The sequence below is a fragment of the Dasypus novemcinctus genome, chromosome 17 (assembly GCF_030445035.2).
Source record: "Dasypus novemcinctus isolate mDasNov1 chromosome 17, mDasNov1.1.hap2, whole genome shotgun sequence".
In the NCBI taxonomy this organism is placed as follows: Eukaryota; Metazoa; Chordata; class Mammalia; order Cingulata; family Dasypodidae; genus Dasypus; species Dasypus novemcinctus.
In genome coordinates, this window is record NC_080689.1 from 50,030,538 (window position 1) to 50,050,899 (window position 20,362).

Here is a 20,362-nt window from a genome sequence, read left to right on the forward strand (position 1 = left end):
AAAATCTGCAGAATTCATCTTTCTCTATATCATCCATCAGCAGAATACCATCAATTCCAAATAACAGATTCATTCCCTTTCAAAAACTCTTTTCTTGCTCTAAACATAACTTTAAGTACCCCAAGTATTCCTCAGGAATTCATGAAAGCTCTCCATTCACCAGTGGCTTTAGTTTTCCAGTTGCTAGTCTTACAGATATGGACCTCTTTAAATTTATACTAATTAAACTTAACTTTTCCAGTATTTCTCTGGAAATTTATCTCTGGTTGGCAATTTTTTTTTTAATTGCTAGACCTGGGTTATGGTACACAGGGGTTCATTAAGCTAGTCTCACTACTTAAGAAATTTTTACAAAATGAAAAGTGAAATATATATGTGTGTGTGGTTGTGAATATATATAAAGAGAATATCTCATTTCTTCTTCACTGAAATATATCTTTCCCCTAAACTTTCTTTTTTTTTTTCAAGAGTTATTTATTTTCCCCCCTTCTCCTCCTCCCACTTTGCTGTTTTTGCTATCTGTGTTGTCTTCCCTTCTCATTTTCTCTCCTCTGGGATTCTCCGGGATTTGATCCTAGAGACTTCTGATGGGGAGAGAGGTTCTCTGCCAATTGCACCACCTCAGTTCCTGGTTTCTGCTGCACTTCACTTTGACTCTCCCTTTGTCTCTCTTTTGATGCGTCATCATCTTGCTATGTGACACACCTGTGCAGGGCACTGGCTCACCACACAGGCACTTGTGCGGGCACTCAGGTGGGCACTGGCTTACCCCGCGGGCACTCACACAGGAACTGGCTTGCCATGCAGGTCTTCTTTTTCACCAAGAGGCCCCAGGGATCGAACCCAGGAGCTCCCATATGGTAGGCAGAAGCTCTATCACTAGAGCCACATCTGCTTCCCCCTAAACTTTCTTTTAGTGGTTGAGATCATTTAGTTAAAATTAAAGTTTAAGGTTCTCACGCTTAGATAAGGTAAAGAAAAGAATGCCCAGTGTCACCACTTTCATTCAACATTGTACCGGAATTTCTAGCCAGAGCAATTAGGCAAGAATAAGAATTAAAACACATCCAGGGAAGTGGACATGGCTCAGCTGATAGAGCGTCCACCTACCATATGGGAGGTCCAGGGTTCAAATCCAGGGCCTCCTGGCCCATGTGGTGAGCTGGCCCACGCGCGGCACTGCCACACTCAAGGAGTGCCGTGCCACGCAGGAGTGTCCCCCACATAGGGGAGCCCCACACACAAGGAGTGCACCCTGCATTGAGTCGCCCAACATGTAAAAAGCGCAGCCCGCCCAGGAGTGGCGCCACATACATGGAAAGCTGACACAGCAAGATGGTGTAACAAAAAAAGACGCAGATTCCCAGGTCCACCAAGAATGCAAGCGGACACAGAAGAATACACAGCGAATAGACACAGAGAGCAGACAACTTGGGGTGGGGGGAAGGGGGGAGAGAAATAAATAATAAAATAAATCTTAAAAAAAAACACAACACACTAGCATCTCTCAGTATCTGGAATGACCATAGTTTTGGGGCGGGGTGGGGGGGTGGGGGGGAAGACATCCAAATTGGAAAGGAAGAAGTAAAGCTTTCCCTATTTATAGATAACATGATCCCATATATAGAAAATCCTGAAAAAGTCACAAAAATATCTTTGTTATACTAGAAATAAACAAATTCAACAAAGTGGTAGAATACAAAATCAATACTCAAAAATCAGAGGTGTTTCCTACATAGTAATGAGCAATCTGAAGAGGAAATTAAGAAAAAAAAAAAAATTACAGGGAAACGGACTTTGGCCCAGTGGTTAGGGCGTCCGTCTACCATATGGGAGGTCCGCGGTTCAAACCCCGGGCCTCCTTGACCCGTGTGGAGCTGGCCATGCGCAGTGCTGATGCGCGCAAGGAGTGCCGTGCCACGCAAGGGTGTTCCCCGCGTGGGGGAGCCCCACGCGCAAGGAGTGCGCCCGTGAGGAAAGCCGCCCAGCGTGAAAAGAAAGTGCAGCCTGCCCTGGAATGGCGCCGCCCACACTTCCTGTGCCGCTGACGACAACAGAAGCGGACAAAGAAACAAAAGCAGACAAAGAAACAAGACGCAGCAAATAGACACCAAGAACAGACAACCAGGGGAGGGGGGGAAATTAAATAATAAATAAATAAATCTTTAAAAAAAATTACAATAGCAACTAAAAGAATCAAAATCCAGGAATAAATTTAAGCAAGGATGTTAAGGATGCGTACATGGAAAACTACATAACACTGCTGAAAGAAATCAAAGAAGATCTAAATAAATGGAAGGACATTTCAAGTTTATGGATTGGAAAACTAAACAATGTTAAGATGTCGATTCTGCCAAAAGCGGTTTACAGATTTAATGCACTCTCAATAATAATTCCAAAAGCCTTCTTAGCAGAAATGGAAACACCAATCATCAAATTCATATGGAAGGGTAGGGGCCCCAAACAGTAAAATCATGTTGAAAATGAAGTACAAAGTTAGAGGACTCATACTGCCAGATTTTGAAACTTATTACAAAGCTACAGTAATCATATCAGCATGATACTGGCACAAGGACAAATATACAGACCAATGTAGTTGAATTGAGAGTTCAGAAATCAACCCTCAAGTTTATGGGCAACTGATTTTGATAAGAGTGTCAAGACCATTCAATGGGGAAGGAATAGTCTCTTCAACTAATGGTGTTGGGAAAACTGGATATCCATATGCAAAAGAATGAAAGGGGACCCCTATCTTACACCATATATTATAGAAAAATTAACAAAAAATGAATCAAAGACCTAAATATAGGAACCAAAACTATAAAGCTCCTAGAACAAATCATAAGTAAACATTTTCAAGTCTTGGGTTAGCCATGGGTTTCTTAGACGTTATACCAAAAGCATGAGTAACAAAAGAGAAAATTGCTAAGTGAGACTTCATCAAAATTAAAACTTTTGTGCATTAAAGGACTTTATCAAAAGAGTAAAAAGACAACCTATAGAATGGAAGAAAATATTTTGAAACCATGTATCTGATAAGGGTTTAATATCTAGAATATATAAAGAACTCCTACAACTCAACAACAAAAAGACAAACTCAATTTAAAAAGGAAAGACTTGAATACACATTTTTCCAAAGAACATATATAAATGGTCAGTAAGCACATGAAGAGATGCTTAGTGAAATGCAAATCAAAACCCATTAAGGAGATACCATTTCATATCCACTAGAATAACTTCTATTTTTAAAAAATGGAAACAACAAGGGTTGGAGAGGATTTGGAGAAACAGAAATTCTAATACACTGTTGGTAGGAATGTAACATAGTACAATCATTGTGGAAAACAGCTTGGCAATTCCTCAGAAAGTTAAGCATAGAATTACCATATAACCGGGCAATCCCACTTTCAAACAGAATTGAAAGCAGGGTTTCAAACAGATATTTGCACACATTATGTTCATAGCACCATTATTCACGGTTCCCAAAAGATAGAAGCATCCCAAGTGCTCATCCACTGATGAATGGATTAAAAAAATGTGGTATACCCATACAATGGAATATTGTTTAGCCATAAAAAGGAATGAGGTTCTGATATATGACATATGATACAACAGAGATAAACCTTGAAGATATTATGTTGAATGAAATAAGCCAGTCACAAAAGGACAAATATTGTATGATCTCATTTACATGAAAAAAGCAGACTATGCAAATTCATAAAGTCATAGTCAGAAACTAGAATACAGCTTACCAGGAACCGGTAGGGATGGGGAATGGAAAGCTAATGTTTAATAGGTATGGAGTTTCTGTTTGGGGTGATGGAAAAGTTTTGGCAATGAATGATGGTAATGGAGGTACAACATTGTGAATGTAATTAACACCACTGAACTGTATATTTGAAAGTAGGTAAAATGGGAAATTTTAGATTGCATATAAATTACTCGAAAAAAGAATTGATAGAACTGTACAACACGAAAGACTGAACCTTAAACAATGGCTATATTTAAAACATAATTATAATCCTGGTTCATCATTTGTAACAAAGTATCACAGTAAGACAAAAAAGTTAATAATAAGGAAAACTATTATTGTGAGAGGGAAGTATGTGGGAACTCTGTAATTTCTGCATGATTTTTTTGTAAACCTACAAATGCTTTTTTTTTTTTTAACCCACTAATGTAATGTATCCTCACAATATTATTAGAGGCACATAAACATTTTTTTAAGTTTCAAACTTATTTTAGGTAAGCAAATAACAAAAAGAAATGTACTCAGAAAAAAAAATTAAAGTCCAAATTGCACTTTCTCTGAATCCTGCAATCCTTTTATCTTCCTGTCCAGATTCCTACACCAGGGAATAATGACTACCTTTACTTTGAACTTTTTGAAATTTACCTACAAAAATGCAGAATATATTTTTATTATGAACTTTCTTTCTTTCCTATCAGGAACGGAAATTTTAAATGGCTATCAATTTTTCATTTAGGTCTAGATTAGTTGCCCAATCACCTTTTTTTTTTTAAGATTTATTTTATTTATTTCTCTTCCCTCCTCCCCCCCCGCCAGTTGCCTGCTCTCTGTGTCTATTTGCTGCGTGTTCTTCTTTGTCTGATTCTGTTGTTATTAGCAGCATGGGAATCTGTGTTTCTTTTTGTTGCATCATCTTTTTTTTTTAAAGACTTATTTATTTATTTATTTCTCTCCCCTTCCCCCCAACCCCGGTTGTCTGTCCTCTGTATCTATTTGCTGCGTCTTCTTTGTCTGCTTTTGTTGTTGTCAGCAGCACAGGAATCTGTGTTTCTTTTTGTTGCATCATCTTGTGTCAGCTCTCCGTGTGTGCAGCGCTGCACTTTCTTTCGCGCTGGGCAGCTCTCCTTGTGGGATGCACTCCTTGTGCGTGGGGCTCCCCTATGCAGGACACCCCTACACGGGGACAGCCCTGCGTGGTGCGGCACTCCTTGCATGCATCAGCACTGCCCATGGGCCAGATCCACACGGGTCAAGGAGGCCTGGGGTTTGAACCGCAGACCTCCCATGTGGTAGACGGACGCCCTAACCACAGGGCCAAGTCTGCTTCCCTCAATCATCTTTAGGGCACTGTTTCTCCAAGTGTGTCCTTGTAACAGTAGCAACTTGTTAGAAGTGCAAATTCATGGGTCCCATGCAAACCTACTGTATCAGAATCTCTGGGGATGGAGTCCAAAATGAGTCAAAATGAGGAAACTTGCCAAAATGAGTCTTATGCATGCTAAAGTCTGAAAACCGCTACTTTAGAAGAAGAAAGTACTCCAATCCAAATGTTGTAGACAATGTGCTTTTGGACAAATGTGATTTCCATCAGGTGTCTAGACACTGGGAGCCCCTCATCACTATCATATCCATCAGTCCTTATGACAATACAGTAATCTGAAATTTCTAACCTCTTCCCTTGGCCAGGTGGCAAATAGCATACTTCCATATGCCCTGTTTTACTCTCTTTTTATCCTCCTTTAGATGGTCTTCAGCATCCTTCCTCTCTTAAGGATCTCGGATTTCAATGTAGAAATATACTTTTTGACATATCTCATTATTACAACTCCCTTTTTAGCAAATCTAAGTTTTGTAAAAAAGACTTACCCTTTCATTGCTATATTCGAATGGTAAACCCCATCCCAGAAAGACACAGTAATAATCATATTACTCTTCCTAATAATCTAGAGTTTATTTTATTATTCACACTTTGTATGCTGTTATATCAACTTTGGAGACTAAGTATTATGTCCAGCAAGTTTTTATATCATTGTCTTTTGTGAGTCCCTGGATAGTGCCTCCATTTATTCTGTTGACCATGTCTTACATGCTGTCCATTAGTGTTTCTATCAGTTAAGCTGCATATATTTCTCCTCTTTAGCAGTATTCAGTTTAAAGCTACCTTGACTGGATCGGTTAGTTCCTAGGAAAACACATTTAAGAATTATACTCCAGGGAAATGGATGTGGCTCAACCAAATGGGCTCCCGCCTACCATATAGGAGGTCCAGGGTTCGATGCCCAGGGCCTCCTGGTGAGGGTAAGCTGGTCCAAGTGGTGAGCTGGCCCACACGGGAATGTTGCCCCATGCAGGAGTGCCACCCTATGTGGGAATGCTACCCAGTACAGGAAAGCCGCCCCATGTAGGAGTGCCAACCAACATGGAGAGCTGGAGTAGCAAGATGATGCAACAAAAGACACAGAGGAAAGAAATAAGAAGACTTAGCAGAACAGGGTGTTGAGGTGGTGCAAAAGAGTAATTGCCTCTCTCCCACTCCAGGATTAGTTCCTGGAGCCACCTAATGAGAACACAGGGAATGGATACAGAGAGCAGAAAACAGGGGGAACGGGGAGGGAGAAATAAACTTTTTTTTAAATCTTAAAAAAAAAAAGAAAAGAATTATACTCCATTCTTCCTTCCACATTCTCTCAAACTTAGTGGAAAATGATGATAATTACACTATCTGCAAGGTTTTCTTCCTATGCTTTTAAATTAGTGTGTTTGTGGTAATAAAATAAAAATAAAAACTATGGCTATAGCCCGAAAGGGATTGGTAAGGCCAGTACTAGGGGTGGGTTATAAAATTTTATAGCTGCATAAAAAAAAAAAAATTCCTATATTTGAAGTCCCCTTCTTTACTTGGTTCTTTTGTAAACAGAAATGTAATAAATACCACTATAGTGATAAAACATTATTTATTTTCAAACCAATATATCTGTGAACATAATTTTCTTCTTAGAAATATAAGTATCTTGGCCACCACAGGCTTATTTCTTTTGCAGAGTCTTTCTTTCAGAGTAGCAGTGAATCATTCAAATTGGTTCAATTATATATTCTACTTTGAATGATGAGATAACCAGCATCAAGCAATTCCATTTATATTGATGTTTATTCTACACAGAACTAAAAATATTTATAAGATTTAAGTTGAAAACCACAATGCTGAAGTCACAGAATTTGGGGAGTGGGTGTAGCTCAGTGGTTGATCACCTGCTTTGCATATACAAGGTCCTGGGTTCAATCCCCAGAACCTCCTAAAAATAAATAAATAAATAAACATCCACTTACAAGGAAAATAATAAATTATAAAAAAAGTCACAGAATCTATATTAAAAATTCAAGAATATACTGAATATATGCTAAGTTTGTTTAAAATTAGGACATGGAACACATAAATTAATTAGTTTCAAAAGCAATTTATATCCAGTTTGGCCTGCCCAGCATATCTCAACTCTAAAGAAGTAATAAAAGATTGCAATAAAAGTAAATAAACATTATAAAAAATAAAACCACAAAGTGAACCAGAAACTTAATTTTCTGAAGAAATCTGCGTTATGAAAATAGCATTCTACAATAAATTGCATGGCTCTTGAATAATTACTAATTTTAAGACATGAATAGGTAAAAAATATATTACTCATTAATACAAGGACAACAATGAGACACTTGGTAATAACACTAAACAAGGGAAATATATTACCTCTCCAATGATTGGAATAGTCACACATTTCTGCTGAGCAGCTTAGGGATTAAAATCAGTTATAAAAAGTAAATAAGGGAAGCCAGTGTAGCAGTGTTTGAGAGCCTGCTTCCCATATATGAGGTCCCAGGTTCAATCCCCAGTACCTCCTTAAAAAAAAAAAGCAAATAAGAGTTAAAGCAGAATAATTCTATTTTTAAAAATAGTATCTGGGGAGGAGCAGATGTGTCTCAGCAGCTGAGTGCCTGCCTCCCACATGGGAGGGCCCAGGTTTGTTTCCCGGAGCCTCCTAAAGAAGACAAACAAACAACAAGCAGATTTTGAGTAAAAACAACAAGTAGACATCAAGCAAAAACAACAAACAGACAACAAGCAAAAAACCTGAGCAAGACAATGAGCAAACAACAAGCAGACAACAACAAAAACAAAAAGAGAGCAGAAAACAGATGTGGTTCAAGCAGTTGAGTGCCCGACTCCACATGGGAGGTCCCAGGTTCAGTTACCGGTGCCTTTTAAAGAACAAAAAACAGACAACAAACAAAACCAATGAGCAGCCAACAAACGCAAACAACAAGCAAAAATAACATGCAGGGAAGCGGCTTGGCCCAGTGGTTAGGGGGTCCGTCTACCACATGGGAGGTCCGTGGTTCAAACTTCGGGCCTCCTTGACCCATGTGGAGCTGGCCCACGCACAGTGCTGATGCGTGCAAAAGGAGTGCCCTGCCACACAGGGGTGTCCCCCCCGCGTAGGGGAGCCCCACGCGCAAGGAGTGTGCCCCATAAGGAGAACCACCCAGTGCGAAAGAAAGTGCAGCCTGCCTAAGAATGGTGCCGCCCACAGGGAGAGCAGACACAACAAGATGACGCAACAAAAAGAAACAAAGAAACAAAGATTCCCCTGCCGCTGACAACAACAGAAGTGGACAAAGAAGACTACACAGCAAATAGACACAGAGAACAGACAACTGGGTGGGGGGGTGGGGGGAAGGGGAGAGAAATAAATAAATAAATCTTCTAAAAAAACAACAACAACAACAGCATGCAAAGAGACAAGGAAGCCATCTCAGGGAGGAAAAATTTTTAAAAAAACAGAGAAAACATCTTCTATATCTAACATGCAATATGAATACTTTCCAAGTATTCAATAAATATTAAATCATTAATACTTAAATTGTTAAAATCATCACATAAGTGATAAGAAATTTTCATGTAGAAGTATAAACTTTGAGAAGGGATTGATGTTAAGATATATAACCAACATTTAGAAAATATACTTGGGAAAAACGGACTTTGGCCCAGTGGTTAGGGCGTCCGTCTACCATATGGGAGGTCCGCGGTTCAAACCCCGGGCCTCCTCGACCCGTGTGGAGCTGGCCATGCGCAGCGCTGATGCGCGCAAGGAGTGCCGTGCCACGCAAGGGTGTCCCCCGCGTGGGGGAGCCCCACGCGCAAGGAGTGCGCCCATGAGGAAAGGCGCCCAGCGTGAAAAGAAAGTGCAGCCTGCCCAGGAATGGCGCCGCCCACACTTCCTGTGCGGCTGACGACAACAGAAGCGGACAAAGAAACAAAAGCAGACAAAGAAACAAGACGCAACAAATAGACACCAAGAACAGACAACCAGGGGAGGGGGGGGAAATTAAATAAATAAATAAATCTTTAAAAAAAAAAAAGGAAAAAAAGAAAATATACTTGTTATTCTTATTTTAGTCACTTGAACACTGTGACTTTTTGTGATTCACTTAGCTTTTAGAAGTCTCTGTTTCTTTCTACTGATACAGGACTCTGAAGTGACTATCAGTGAGAAATGCTTCGATGAGTGACTAGAAAATGACTCTACGTGTTTATAAACCTCAGTATATCATCACCATCCCCTATATTCTTTCACTACTTATTTTGTCATCACAGAGCTACTACTTAAAATCATTCTACTCTTTGTACTTCCCAGCTCTTCTCTATCATGCCATCTAGCTTCAACAAGTCTTAAGCATTTGTAGTGCTAATAAATATGCTCACTCAAAGAAAGTGATAGATAAGACGTAATGTTCCAGTGATGCTTTGAAATTTTGGGGGAAAAGACACCTCATAAGTATAAATGGGTATATTTAGAACCCACTTTTGTAATCTGAGAATGCAATATCAAAAAAACTTTTATGTTTTCATGTCAGTTTTGACACACAACAATATTACAGTAATGATTATTATTTTTTCACTTAACACAGGAAAAACTGACAATAAAGGTGCAAAAGCTCAAAGTTAAAATAAACATGAGGCTATTTTCTCTTTGTATCATTGAGTAGAAGAGGGGTCACTTTTTTATATTTTACATCAGAGAATAAGAAGGTTCGTCATAATTGAAATGATCATGTTGGAGACTGAATCATATCCCCCACAAAAGGCTTCCAACTCCTGGTCCTGAGGGTGGTGAACCCATTGTAAACAGGATCTTTAAAGATGTTATTAATCATAGTGTGCCCAAATCGAACGAGGGTGGGCCTTAATTCAATATGGCTGAGGTTCTCATAAGCAAAGGAAATTGGACACCAGGGAACAGACAGAAGCTGGACCACAATGGGACCCAGAAGAGAAAGAAGACGCTGCCACATGTAATGCAATGGTGACCAAAAAGCCAAGGATCAAGGATTGCCCACAGCTAGCCCCAGAATGCCACAGTCTTCAGAAATAAAGCTTCACCTTGCTGAGGACTGGATTTTGGATTTCTCCCAGCCAGCCTCAAAATTGTGACCCAATAAATTCTTGTTTAAGCCAACACATTGTACAGTATTTGTTCTAGCAGTCAGTAAACTGATACAAACCTTATCCTTGGACCATTATAAAATGGATTCATCTGCCTCAAAAGATCTCTGGCATCCTAATCAAAACTCTTCCTCTGACTAGCATGCATTGAACATAGCAAATGTTCACTAAATACCTGCTATTGATACTTAAAAGATGGCAGTCCTATGATAAATAAATTAACGTGAACCAGTAATTCCTTTGTTCATTCATTCACTCAACAAGTATTTGTTGAACAGCTATAAATTGTTCTTAATCATTCAATTAGTACACAAAAAGCAAAAAAATACATATTATAAAGAACATTTCTATATTCCCATTTTTGGGGAAATGCTCAGTAAAATTCTTAATTCATATACAGTTTTATGCATATAAATGACCTTACCTCTCTAACAGATAGCTGTGGTGGGAAGGAAACTGAAAATACCAAGCTGCTGAATTCATATCCAGATGCCTCAACCTTTTCACACACCTAAAAAAGTATTAAAATTATGTAAACTCCTAGGACTTGCTGAAAAGTTGACTCTAGCCTTCATAACACGAATTTTTGGTCCAGGATCTGACACTATAAAAATTCTAAACATTTACATTTGAGGGTAAGAGTGCTCATGAACTTCCTGAAATTAAATATTTGCTAACCATGACCCTGAAGACTGATGTCATGAGGTATCCAAAAAAAAATCTCTCCTAGAAGAACCATAGGGAAATACCTTCATACCTTGTTAGGCAATAGTTTCTTAAATTTACACCAAAAGCATGAACAACAAAAGAAAAAATAAATGGGGCCTCATCAAAATTAGAAACTTTTACTCATCAATGAACTTCATTATGAAAGTAAAGAGACAACCTACAGAATGGGAGAAAAATTTGGAAACCATTTATCTGATAAGTTTAATACCCAGAATATATAAAGAACTCCTGGTTATGGAAGATGGTATGGTAGTACAACATTGAGAATGTAGTTAACACTACTGAAATATATCTGAACGTGGTTAAAAGGGAAATTTAGATTGTATATATGTTACTAAAATAAATTTTTAAAAATATCTTCTACTTCAACATTATTTACCCTTTAAAAAAATACTCTGATTATAAATATTTCCTACTTACAAAAAAAGTATAAATAATTATTTGTAAGACAGGTATTACTCATCACTGCACTTTAGAAATAAAGTATTACCAATAAACTCCATTTGGAGTTGGGCTGAGAATTAATATTGCTTCTAATACTTCCATCAATACCTCCCAGACACACACATTTCACAGGCAATTTCACATCTAAGCATTCACCTTCTATAAGGCTGTAGCAGTTGTCTTCTTTAGACACTAATAGGTATGACTAAGAAAGAGTATTTGCCTAATTCCCTAGCTATATTAAACAGCAAACAGGAAAAAAAACTAAATTTTTCTTCAACTGAATAGCACTCATCACTGAAATGTATGGGTAGTTATTTCATTAATTTTTAGATATCATGCTGATAAACAGATGACTTGAGAATAGTGGACTTCCATGTTTAAGAAATTTTTAAGAAAACATTTTAATGATCCATTGGTATAAAACAAGTTGAAAGGACAGGCACTGTTTCTTTCAAAGCCAGAATTCTAGGCCTTAGGGATGAAAATCTTTACATAAATTAATACAAAAGGGATTTACCTTTTTAATAAACTCTTTTTCACAGAATTCTTGAAGAATTCCTAAGCATACATTGCATACATTTAAATTTGAGTTCTTGGAAGCAATATTTCCATCTCCAATAACTGAGATCCTTCTCTCTCCATTTTGATTCAGATTATCAATTCCATCTTCCAGTTTTTGTAGCCGAATTTTTTTGGGAGGTGGGTTTGGAATTTCCAAAATTATTTCATCTTTTTCAGTGTCCAGAAATTTCTGTAGCTCATTAAGCAACTCCTGGAATTCAAAAGAAAAAGTTAAAAAAAAAAAGAAAGTAATAAGCTGTTCACAAGCCCCTAAGAGATTCTAGGTAGAACGAGGCAGAAAACATGAATGAAAACATGAAAATTTCAACATATCACAATATTTATTTATATCAACTCTGGAGCAATTAATTTTTTCAGCCTGCATTAGCTTTATAGGGAATTTCAAAGAGAATTACCTAACTCCTATGATATAAATATGAATATTTTTTCAAGAGTTTCATATATCTGTGAAACTAAGTCTAAATTTAATATACAAAGGCTCCACTAGCAAATATATTACTTTGGTTTGTAGTTCTGTTGTGGGATCAATCACTTGCTAATCTTAGTAAAAAATGTAAACTTCAATTCAAATTATTAATATATGAAAGTACAAACTGAATTTCCATTCTCATTTGGTTATTTGATAATCTAACAATTACCAAAACTTCAGAATGCCATGTTTATTTAATATGAAACCAGAATAATTAGAGATTAGAAAAAGAAGTTAAATAAGCTCAAGGAGATAATTTACTAAACAAAGGTAAACAGATGTTGGCAATACTGAAATTTGGCACCATGATTACAAATCATTTATATGTATCTATGTATCAAATAAAAGCACTCTATTACATTCTGTGTTGCTTAATTTATCACTCCTTGTATTAGAAATTAAAAACTGACATTTTTTTGAAATCATTATTTTCATAGTTTCAGATGTATCACTCATCCAAATACTCAGAGGATATTTGCTCTAGTTTGCCAAATTATACAGGTGTTACCATTAAGTTGTTGAATGAATACCCTTTGGAAATTCATTCAAATTACTAATTACTGTCTCTAAAGGGAGAAATCTTTTTTTTCCCCCAAAGATTTATTTATTTATTTCTCTCCCCCTCTCGCCCCCACTGTCTGCTCTCTGTGTCCATTTGCTGTGTGTTCTTTTGTCTGCTTGTATTCTCATTAGGGAGCTCTGGGAACGGATACTGGGACCTTCTGGAGTGGGAGAGAGGTAATCATCCTCTTGTGTCATGCCACCTCAGCTCCCTTTTCTGCTGCATCTCTTACTGTCTCTCCTCCATGTCTCTTGTTACATCGGCTGGCACTCCCGCGTGGGGCAGCACTCCTGCGTGGGCCAGCATTCTGCTTGGGCCAGCTCAATGTGCGGGCCAGCTTGCCTTCACCAGAAGGCCCTGGGCATCAAACCCTGGACCTTCCATATGATAAGCGGGAGTCCAACTGCTTAAGCCACATCCGTTTCCCAAAGGGGAAAAGTCTTTGACACAAATTTATTTTGTTTGTGATTTTAATTCTTATTTTATCTTTCACAGGGAGATACTGCACACATATACAAGTATATTATAACCCACACACAAGTGTATTTTTATCTAGGATCAATGTCAGTATAACACAGTGCTTGTATGTAGGTATGCATGTACAGCCATATGCGTATATATATATTTACAACTAGAACAGATGAAAATTTTAAAAATATTTACCCCCAAACTGCCAATTTATTATTATTAGAAAAAAATGCATGTTCACAGAAAAATCATGCATAAAATACGAAGTTCCTGAAGAGGGAACAGGATGGTCTTCAGTTGGATTCATTTGCTCAATGCTGCAGAACAGACAGACACACCAAACTAGGCTAGGAAATAAAAGAGGATTTATTTGCTGGCGGGAGACCAGAGATGTACAATTTCAAATCAGCCCCCGCGAACTGCAGAAATTCTAATATTTTATACCATGCTAATGAATGAATAATTGCTAATGAATAATTGGGGCAGAGCTGGGCATGGGTTCTTTCATAAATAAACATTAAAGGGTTGAACATGGTGGGATGCGTACCAAACCAGGGTGAGTTACAAAGTTATAATCATTATCAGAGATCAAGATTCTTGGATAGGAAAATACAGAGTAGAGATCAGTCACAAGGTTTTCCATACGGACATCAAACAGGAGAGTAGAACGGGTTATACATAAGGGAGAGGCTAAGTTTTACATAACCATAAACAGGGATGAGACCTTGTGGGGACCTAGGGCCCAGGATTCCCTTAAGGCCACAGCACATAGCTAACTGCAACCCAGACATAAGTTAACAACCTTTCCCAGAGGGGAAAGAATGTATAGATGGTATCATAAACCATAATCTCCTCAGAGCAGTAAATTTCATTCCTACGTATGCAGTGATAACATCACCAGACCCCATATGTGAACATCATGGTACCCTAGTAGGAACTCTGTTCTCATACTCTATGGAATGTCTTTGTTCTGAAACCCTTATATAACCCCTCATTTTCCTGCCTCTTTGCTGAGTTAATTCCATTCTCCAGACTGCTACCACCAGAGACTCTCTCCTGTTTATAAGTCCAAATAAACCGTATGTCTGAATCAGTTCATCCTCTTGGGTCTTGTGGACACACCAACTCGTGCCCTTCAGGAACTGGGTTGGGACAATGACCTGTTTAGAATGAGTGACCATCATAATAGCAGGTCTAGGCTTAATCCAGCCAGTTTCAGCAATTTCAGATATTAACCTTGTGTTATTTTTTATAATATAGGCATGTATATAATTCTTAACCCTTAGTTATAAAGGTTCAGCACAATGCCTCAATATTTAAGTTAAACTGGGGTTTTCTAGTGCTTCATTCCCATATACCACCCTAAAATAAACACCTTGCATTTGTGTGGTATATTTACTGCAATTCATAAAAAAAACACTTTTATAACTATACTATTAACTATAGCCCATCATGTACAATAGGATTTACTGTTTGTATTGTACAGCCCTATGTTTGTTTTTCATTTTTATTCTACTAACATATATACAACCTAAAACTTGTACTTTCAACCACATTAAAATATATAATTCAGTGCTATTAATTATGTTCACAATTCTGTACTACCATCAAAACCATCCATCACCAAAACATGATCAACCCAAACAGAACCTCAACAATTTAAGCATTTATTCCCCATTCCCTACCCTCACCTTAACCCTTGATCTATAATCTAGATTATGACTCTATGAACTTCCTTACTCTAATTATTTCATACCAGTGAGATCACATAATATCTGTCCTTTTGTGTCTGGCCTATTTCATTCAACGTGTCTTCAAGAATCACCTATATTGTCCCATGTATAAGAACTTCATTGCCTTTTATGCTGAATAATATACCATAGTACGACAATACAACATTTCATTTAGCCATTCACCAGTTGATGGATACTTCAAACTACCACAGCCATCACTTCTGTTTGTCTTGTAATTTTTGTTGTACACTGTACATTTTAAATTTTAAAGTGTTAACTCTGAGAGTTAGTCCCTGGGCGGTCCCTTAAGTTTGCATCTAGCTATTGATATGAAATAGATTTTACTGAATGTAAGAAGCTAGTCAAAACAAACAAACCAAGGATAAAAGCAACTTTCACTGTATTTGCAAACTGTCTCTGCTTTGCAGAGTTTAGTCCTCCTATATCAAGATTAGCCAGAGGGAAGCAGATGTGGTTCAAGCAGTTAGGTCCCTTCCTACCACATAGGAGGTCCTGGATTTGGTTCTTGGTGCCCCCTAAAGAAGATGAGCAAGACAATGCGCTGAAGTGGGCTGGCGCAGCAAGCTGACACAAGATGACACAACAAAGAGATATTAGTGAGGAACCACCATGAGAGATACAACAAGCAGAGAGCGGAGATGGCTCAAATGATTGTGTACCTCTCTCTGGGTTTGGTTCCCATGCCTCCTAAAAAGAAGACGAACAGTGAGCACAAACAATTGGGAGTGAGGGGAGAAGATAAATAAAAATAAATAAATCTTGAAAAAAAAAAACATTAGCCAGAGGCAACTGGGAATTGCAGGATCCTCTCTGTTGTATTTGAGCCTATGTGCAGCTGAATCTGGGAATGGCTTCTTTCACTGAGTTAGTGCTTGCTAGAAGGCTTAGGAATTCCCTATTTACAAATTATAGGAATTTGAGGGAAGGCCTCCTCTTCTCCCTTTGAAATAGTCTTCCTCCCCATCCTGGATTATCTTTTAAATGACTTACTGCAGGTAGCCCCAGGAAACAATTGTTTCTCACACAGCCCCAGTTGTCTGCAAGGGGCTTCTCTCCACCTTCACGACAAATTCTGGGAGGGCGAACCTGACACACATTACTGGACTCAGTCTGTTCGACTTCCAACTGACAGAACAGCACTGGCATACAAGCACCCCAGTATGCACACAGGGGCCACTATACTCCCTCTGAAACAGGGCCAGGGACCCACAATGAGAATGCAAGCTGGTTCCACCTTGCATTAAGGAAAGGGTGGGGGAAGGGCCAGTAAGGGCACCTGAAGTTGCTTCTATGCATAGTTAATGCAGACCTGTTTTCTGCAGTTTGAGGATAATGACTGTCTTTAAGGTTCCTCTCCCACTATCTTTGCCTAAAGGGGTGGAACAATGGCTGCCCTCTGAGCAGGACCCCAGCAATCTGAAGTAAGTGATCAAAAGTATAGATCTGAAATCAGACTACACACTCCTGGTGTTTGGAGAACTAGTTCTTTATCTTCACACCCTGGCAACAGCAAGCTGCAGCAGCAGAATTCCAGTCCTCGCTGCTACCTGCTAGATACCGGGGAAAGGGAATTATAGCCTCTGCAGGAAGAATGAAACTCAGGGCTCTTTATCTCAGTACTTCTACCTCTCCCTCCTCACTAGATGCTGGAGTCAAGTGTTTCCCTAGACTCCAGAGTTTCCAGCAGTTAATTCAGACAGTTCCTGTCAGTTCAACAGTTTTATTGTGGTGGAAGAACTGAGCCCTAGAGGTACCTACTCTGCCATCTTCCCACAATAACCTGTAAGAACACATCAAATAAAATATATCTGATATATCTATTTGTATAAAATGATTTTAAAACTGTGACATGAATGTTAATTCCACTTTAGAAAACTGAAACTGGAAAGTAGTTAACTGGGATTCAAATCCATATCTACAAATTGCAGGGGCTGGATACCTATGTGGCATTATAGGGGTGGCGAGGAAAGCATTACAGTGGAGTTCATGTAGGGGTGGTGATAAGATAGGGTGAGGACAGAATTTACACTCAAGTTTTGGAAATGCTGCATTATTATATTATAGGGACTCACTGAAACCTTTGACTTAGGTAAATCATAAGATGATCAATGGTCTTTCATTAAATTGTTCATCTTTTCAAACTATATTTATTGAACAGATACCTACTCTATTGCAGGCACTGTGCTTGGGAAAAACAAACAAACAAGGCCTGGGCTTTCCTGGAACACTCATTTCATGGCAGAGAAGGAGAGAAGACAATATGTAAATCAATGAAGAAATAAACTTTTAAAATCACACACACATACAAACTAAATGAAGGAAATAAAACAACATATGTCTTTTTAATCCTGGAAGGAAAAAAATCCATATCTTCTAGCTCCAGATCTTAGGCTTTGGACTCAGGCAGAATGTCCAAATTCTAGTTTGCTCACTTAATAGTTATGTAAGTTTGGGCAGGATGCTTAACCCTGCTGGCCACGGGGAATGACATCTACTATGTGAGCACTATTGTGTGATATTCTGCCTGGAATCCCCATTGGAAAGGTCTATATGAACATTAAATGTATGAGGAAATTGCTCCACAAAGATTCCACTATAATAATGTTAGATATAATCACTAAACAAAGAATCTGCATTTTTGAGATTTACTTTTTAAGGTAATGGCAATTCCAAAACAGAAATTATTTGATTAGTTTTCCTTTTTAATTTAATGAAGAGTTCTGATACTTGCTTTCAAATGTACAGGTATTTGTACAAAAATATAGAGAACATTGTTAAAATTGCAAAAATGAGAATACCTTGTAGGGAAGTTTGTAAGGTGCATGAAAATCCACACCACAGAATCTGAAGATACATCTTGGACAGGTACCAGAACTGAGCAACAACCAAGCCACATGCTTGTTCTCTTCCATCAATGGAAACATATTGAAAAAGTGTAACTAAAATGGAAAAAAAAGTTAAAACACTAATGAGCAACCTGTGTTTTACTTTCACAGACAAACATTTCATCACCTTTAAGGATGAAAACTTTTATTTAAGAAATATTATTTCATACTCTCCAATATACCCCTTTCATTATATATACATATTCTAAAACACAAACTTGAAAGAAGTTTGGAAGAAGATGAATCAGTTAGTTTTCTAACCATCAAGAATTTAGTTTAGCATTCTGGATTATGATAAAGTATATCACTATAACCAAATTGATCAAAAGAAATAGAAACAATTGAAAATGATTGCCTCTGAGAAGAGTGTGACATTTTGAAGTTTGTGAATCCCAGAAAAGAGCACGTTCTTAGAATTAATACATTCCTGTGGGCGTGGGGCCCTTCGGTTGCATTGGATCCAATTAGGGGATCTTTTAATTAGATAGCTTTAGGGCCTTTGATTGAACTATGTCAGTGAGGTGTAACCCAGATAAGGTCTCAGCCCTCTCACTAGAGTCTTATATAAGGGGAAAACTGAAAGCAGAAACAGACAAAGACAGCCACCATTTTTACCTTGCCATGTAAGAAAGGTCTCCAAGATCGCCTGCAGCTGCAGAAAGACAGAGAAACCCGGAAAGGCTGAGAAACTGGAGGCTGGAATCAGCAGAGAAGCTGAAGCAAGAGGCCGCCCAAGAGGGTAGGCCAACAGAGCAGCTAAAGCTGAAGGAGAAGGTGAGCCTGGAGGAGAAAGCAGAGAGCCTGGCAGACCCGCCATTTTGCCTTGCCATGTGGCAGTAGTCCAGGACCTGATAGCAGCTTGCTCTTGGTTAGAAAGTACTCTGATGGTGCCTTGATTTGGACATTGTCACAGCCTTGGAACTCGAAGATTTCCCCCTAATAAATCCCATTATAAAAGCCAACCCATTTCTGGTATCTTGCACTGGCAGCCTTAAGCAAACTAAAGCAGAGTAATGCAAACAAGCACATAGAGTAAAATTTTTGTTTTCTATTTTATATCATTCAGTATCGTTTGAGAATGTAAAGTTGTTAATTCACTTAACTTGACCTATTAGAAAAAACTGAGCTTGCTAGGAAAAAAATAAACAGATCAGTCTATATTATCTAAAAGTTGACTAACCTTAATGAGAGTTAAACAGCTGAATATTTTGAAAATTGATCCAAAAACATCAATTTTGCTTTGCTGAAGTTTGAGCTAAATGATTTAACTATTAGCAAAATGAGAAAAATCTACTTCTTTCTTTCATCCAAAAGAAAAACCTCCATCAAAAACAAATTAAGAACCATATGTTTGAGAGTAATTATTTGTCAAAAAACAAGTTGTAACTTTTTGCAATTTGACCAAACTCTTAGAAAAACAAATCTAATAGGGACCCTATAGTCAGGAAGGAGGAGCACTAAACACTAAATTACTTAATCACTTATATTCAACAAAAATAGAACTCCTTTGCATTAGCGAATGAGGAGCTGGTGATATTTCATAAAACAATGATTAGGGAAGTGGACTCGGCCCAATGGATAGGGCATCCACCCGCGGTTCAAACCCCGGGCCTCCTTGACCCATGTGGAGCTGGCCCATGCGCAGTGCTGATGCACGCAAGGAGTGCCCTGCCACGCAGGGGTGTCCCCCGCATAGGGGAGCCCCAAGCGCAAGGAGTGTGCCCCAAAAGGAGAGCCGCCCAGTGCGAAAGAATGCGCAGCCTGCCCAAGAATGGTGCTGCTAACAGGGAGAGCTGACACAGCAAGATGACGCAACAAAAAGAAACACAGATTCCCGTGCCGCTGATAAGGATAGAAGTGGTCACAGAAGAACATACAGCGAATGGACACAGAGAGCAGACAACGGGGGTGGGGGGTAAATAAATAAATATAAATCTTTTAAAAATAAAATAAAACTAATTACACAGCAATGCCATATATGGAATAACTGTGATCACAAAGATAAAAGGAGTGGCACCTTTTAATTTGTGCCCTTTCATAATTCAAATGAGCTCACTTTAAATTTGTGTAAGAGTGAAGCTCTTACCAAAAGCGTACTTTAAAGATGCAATTCTACACACTTTTAAATTTCTGTTTGTGGTCCCCCACCAAGGGAAGTAGATCCTTTACATAAAATAAGGAAGACAGATATATAGTTGTATAGACCCCTTCACCATAAAATC

At 38.4% G+C, this 20,362-nt stretch overlaps 1 protein-coding gene across 2 annotated transcripts in view; it reads right to left on the minus strand.

The window, feature by feature from the left end:
- Positions 1–20,362, minus strand: part of PUS10 (pseudouridine synthase 10) — a 106,413-nt gene that overhangs the window by 83,821 nt on the left and 2,230 nt on the right. For both annotated transcript variants that reach the window (XM_004470479.5, XM_004470481.5), the window contains exons 2-4: positions 18,054–18,194; positions 11,938–12,192; positions 10,669–10,755 (exon numbers count right to left, since the gene is read on the minus strand). In XM_004470479.5, the coding sequence (XP_004470536.1) occupies positions 10,669–10,755; positions 11,938–12,192; positions 18,054–18,179 (468 nt within the window). In that variant the 5' untranslated portion in view covers positions 18,180–18,194. The remainder of the gene's footprint in view (positions 1–10,668; positions 10,756–11,937; positions 12,193–18,053; positions 18,195–20,362) is intronic.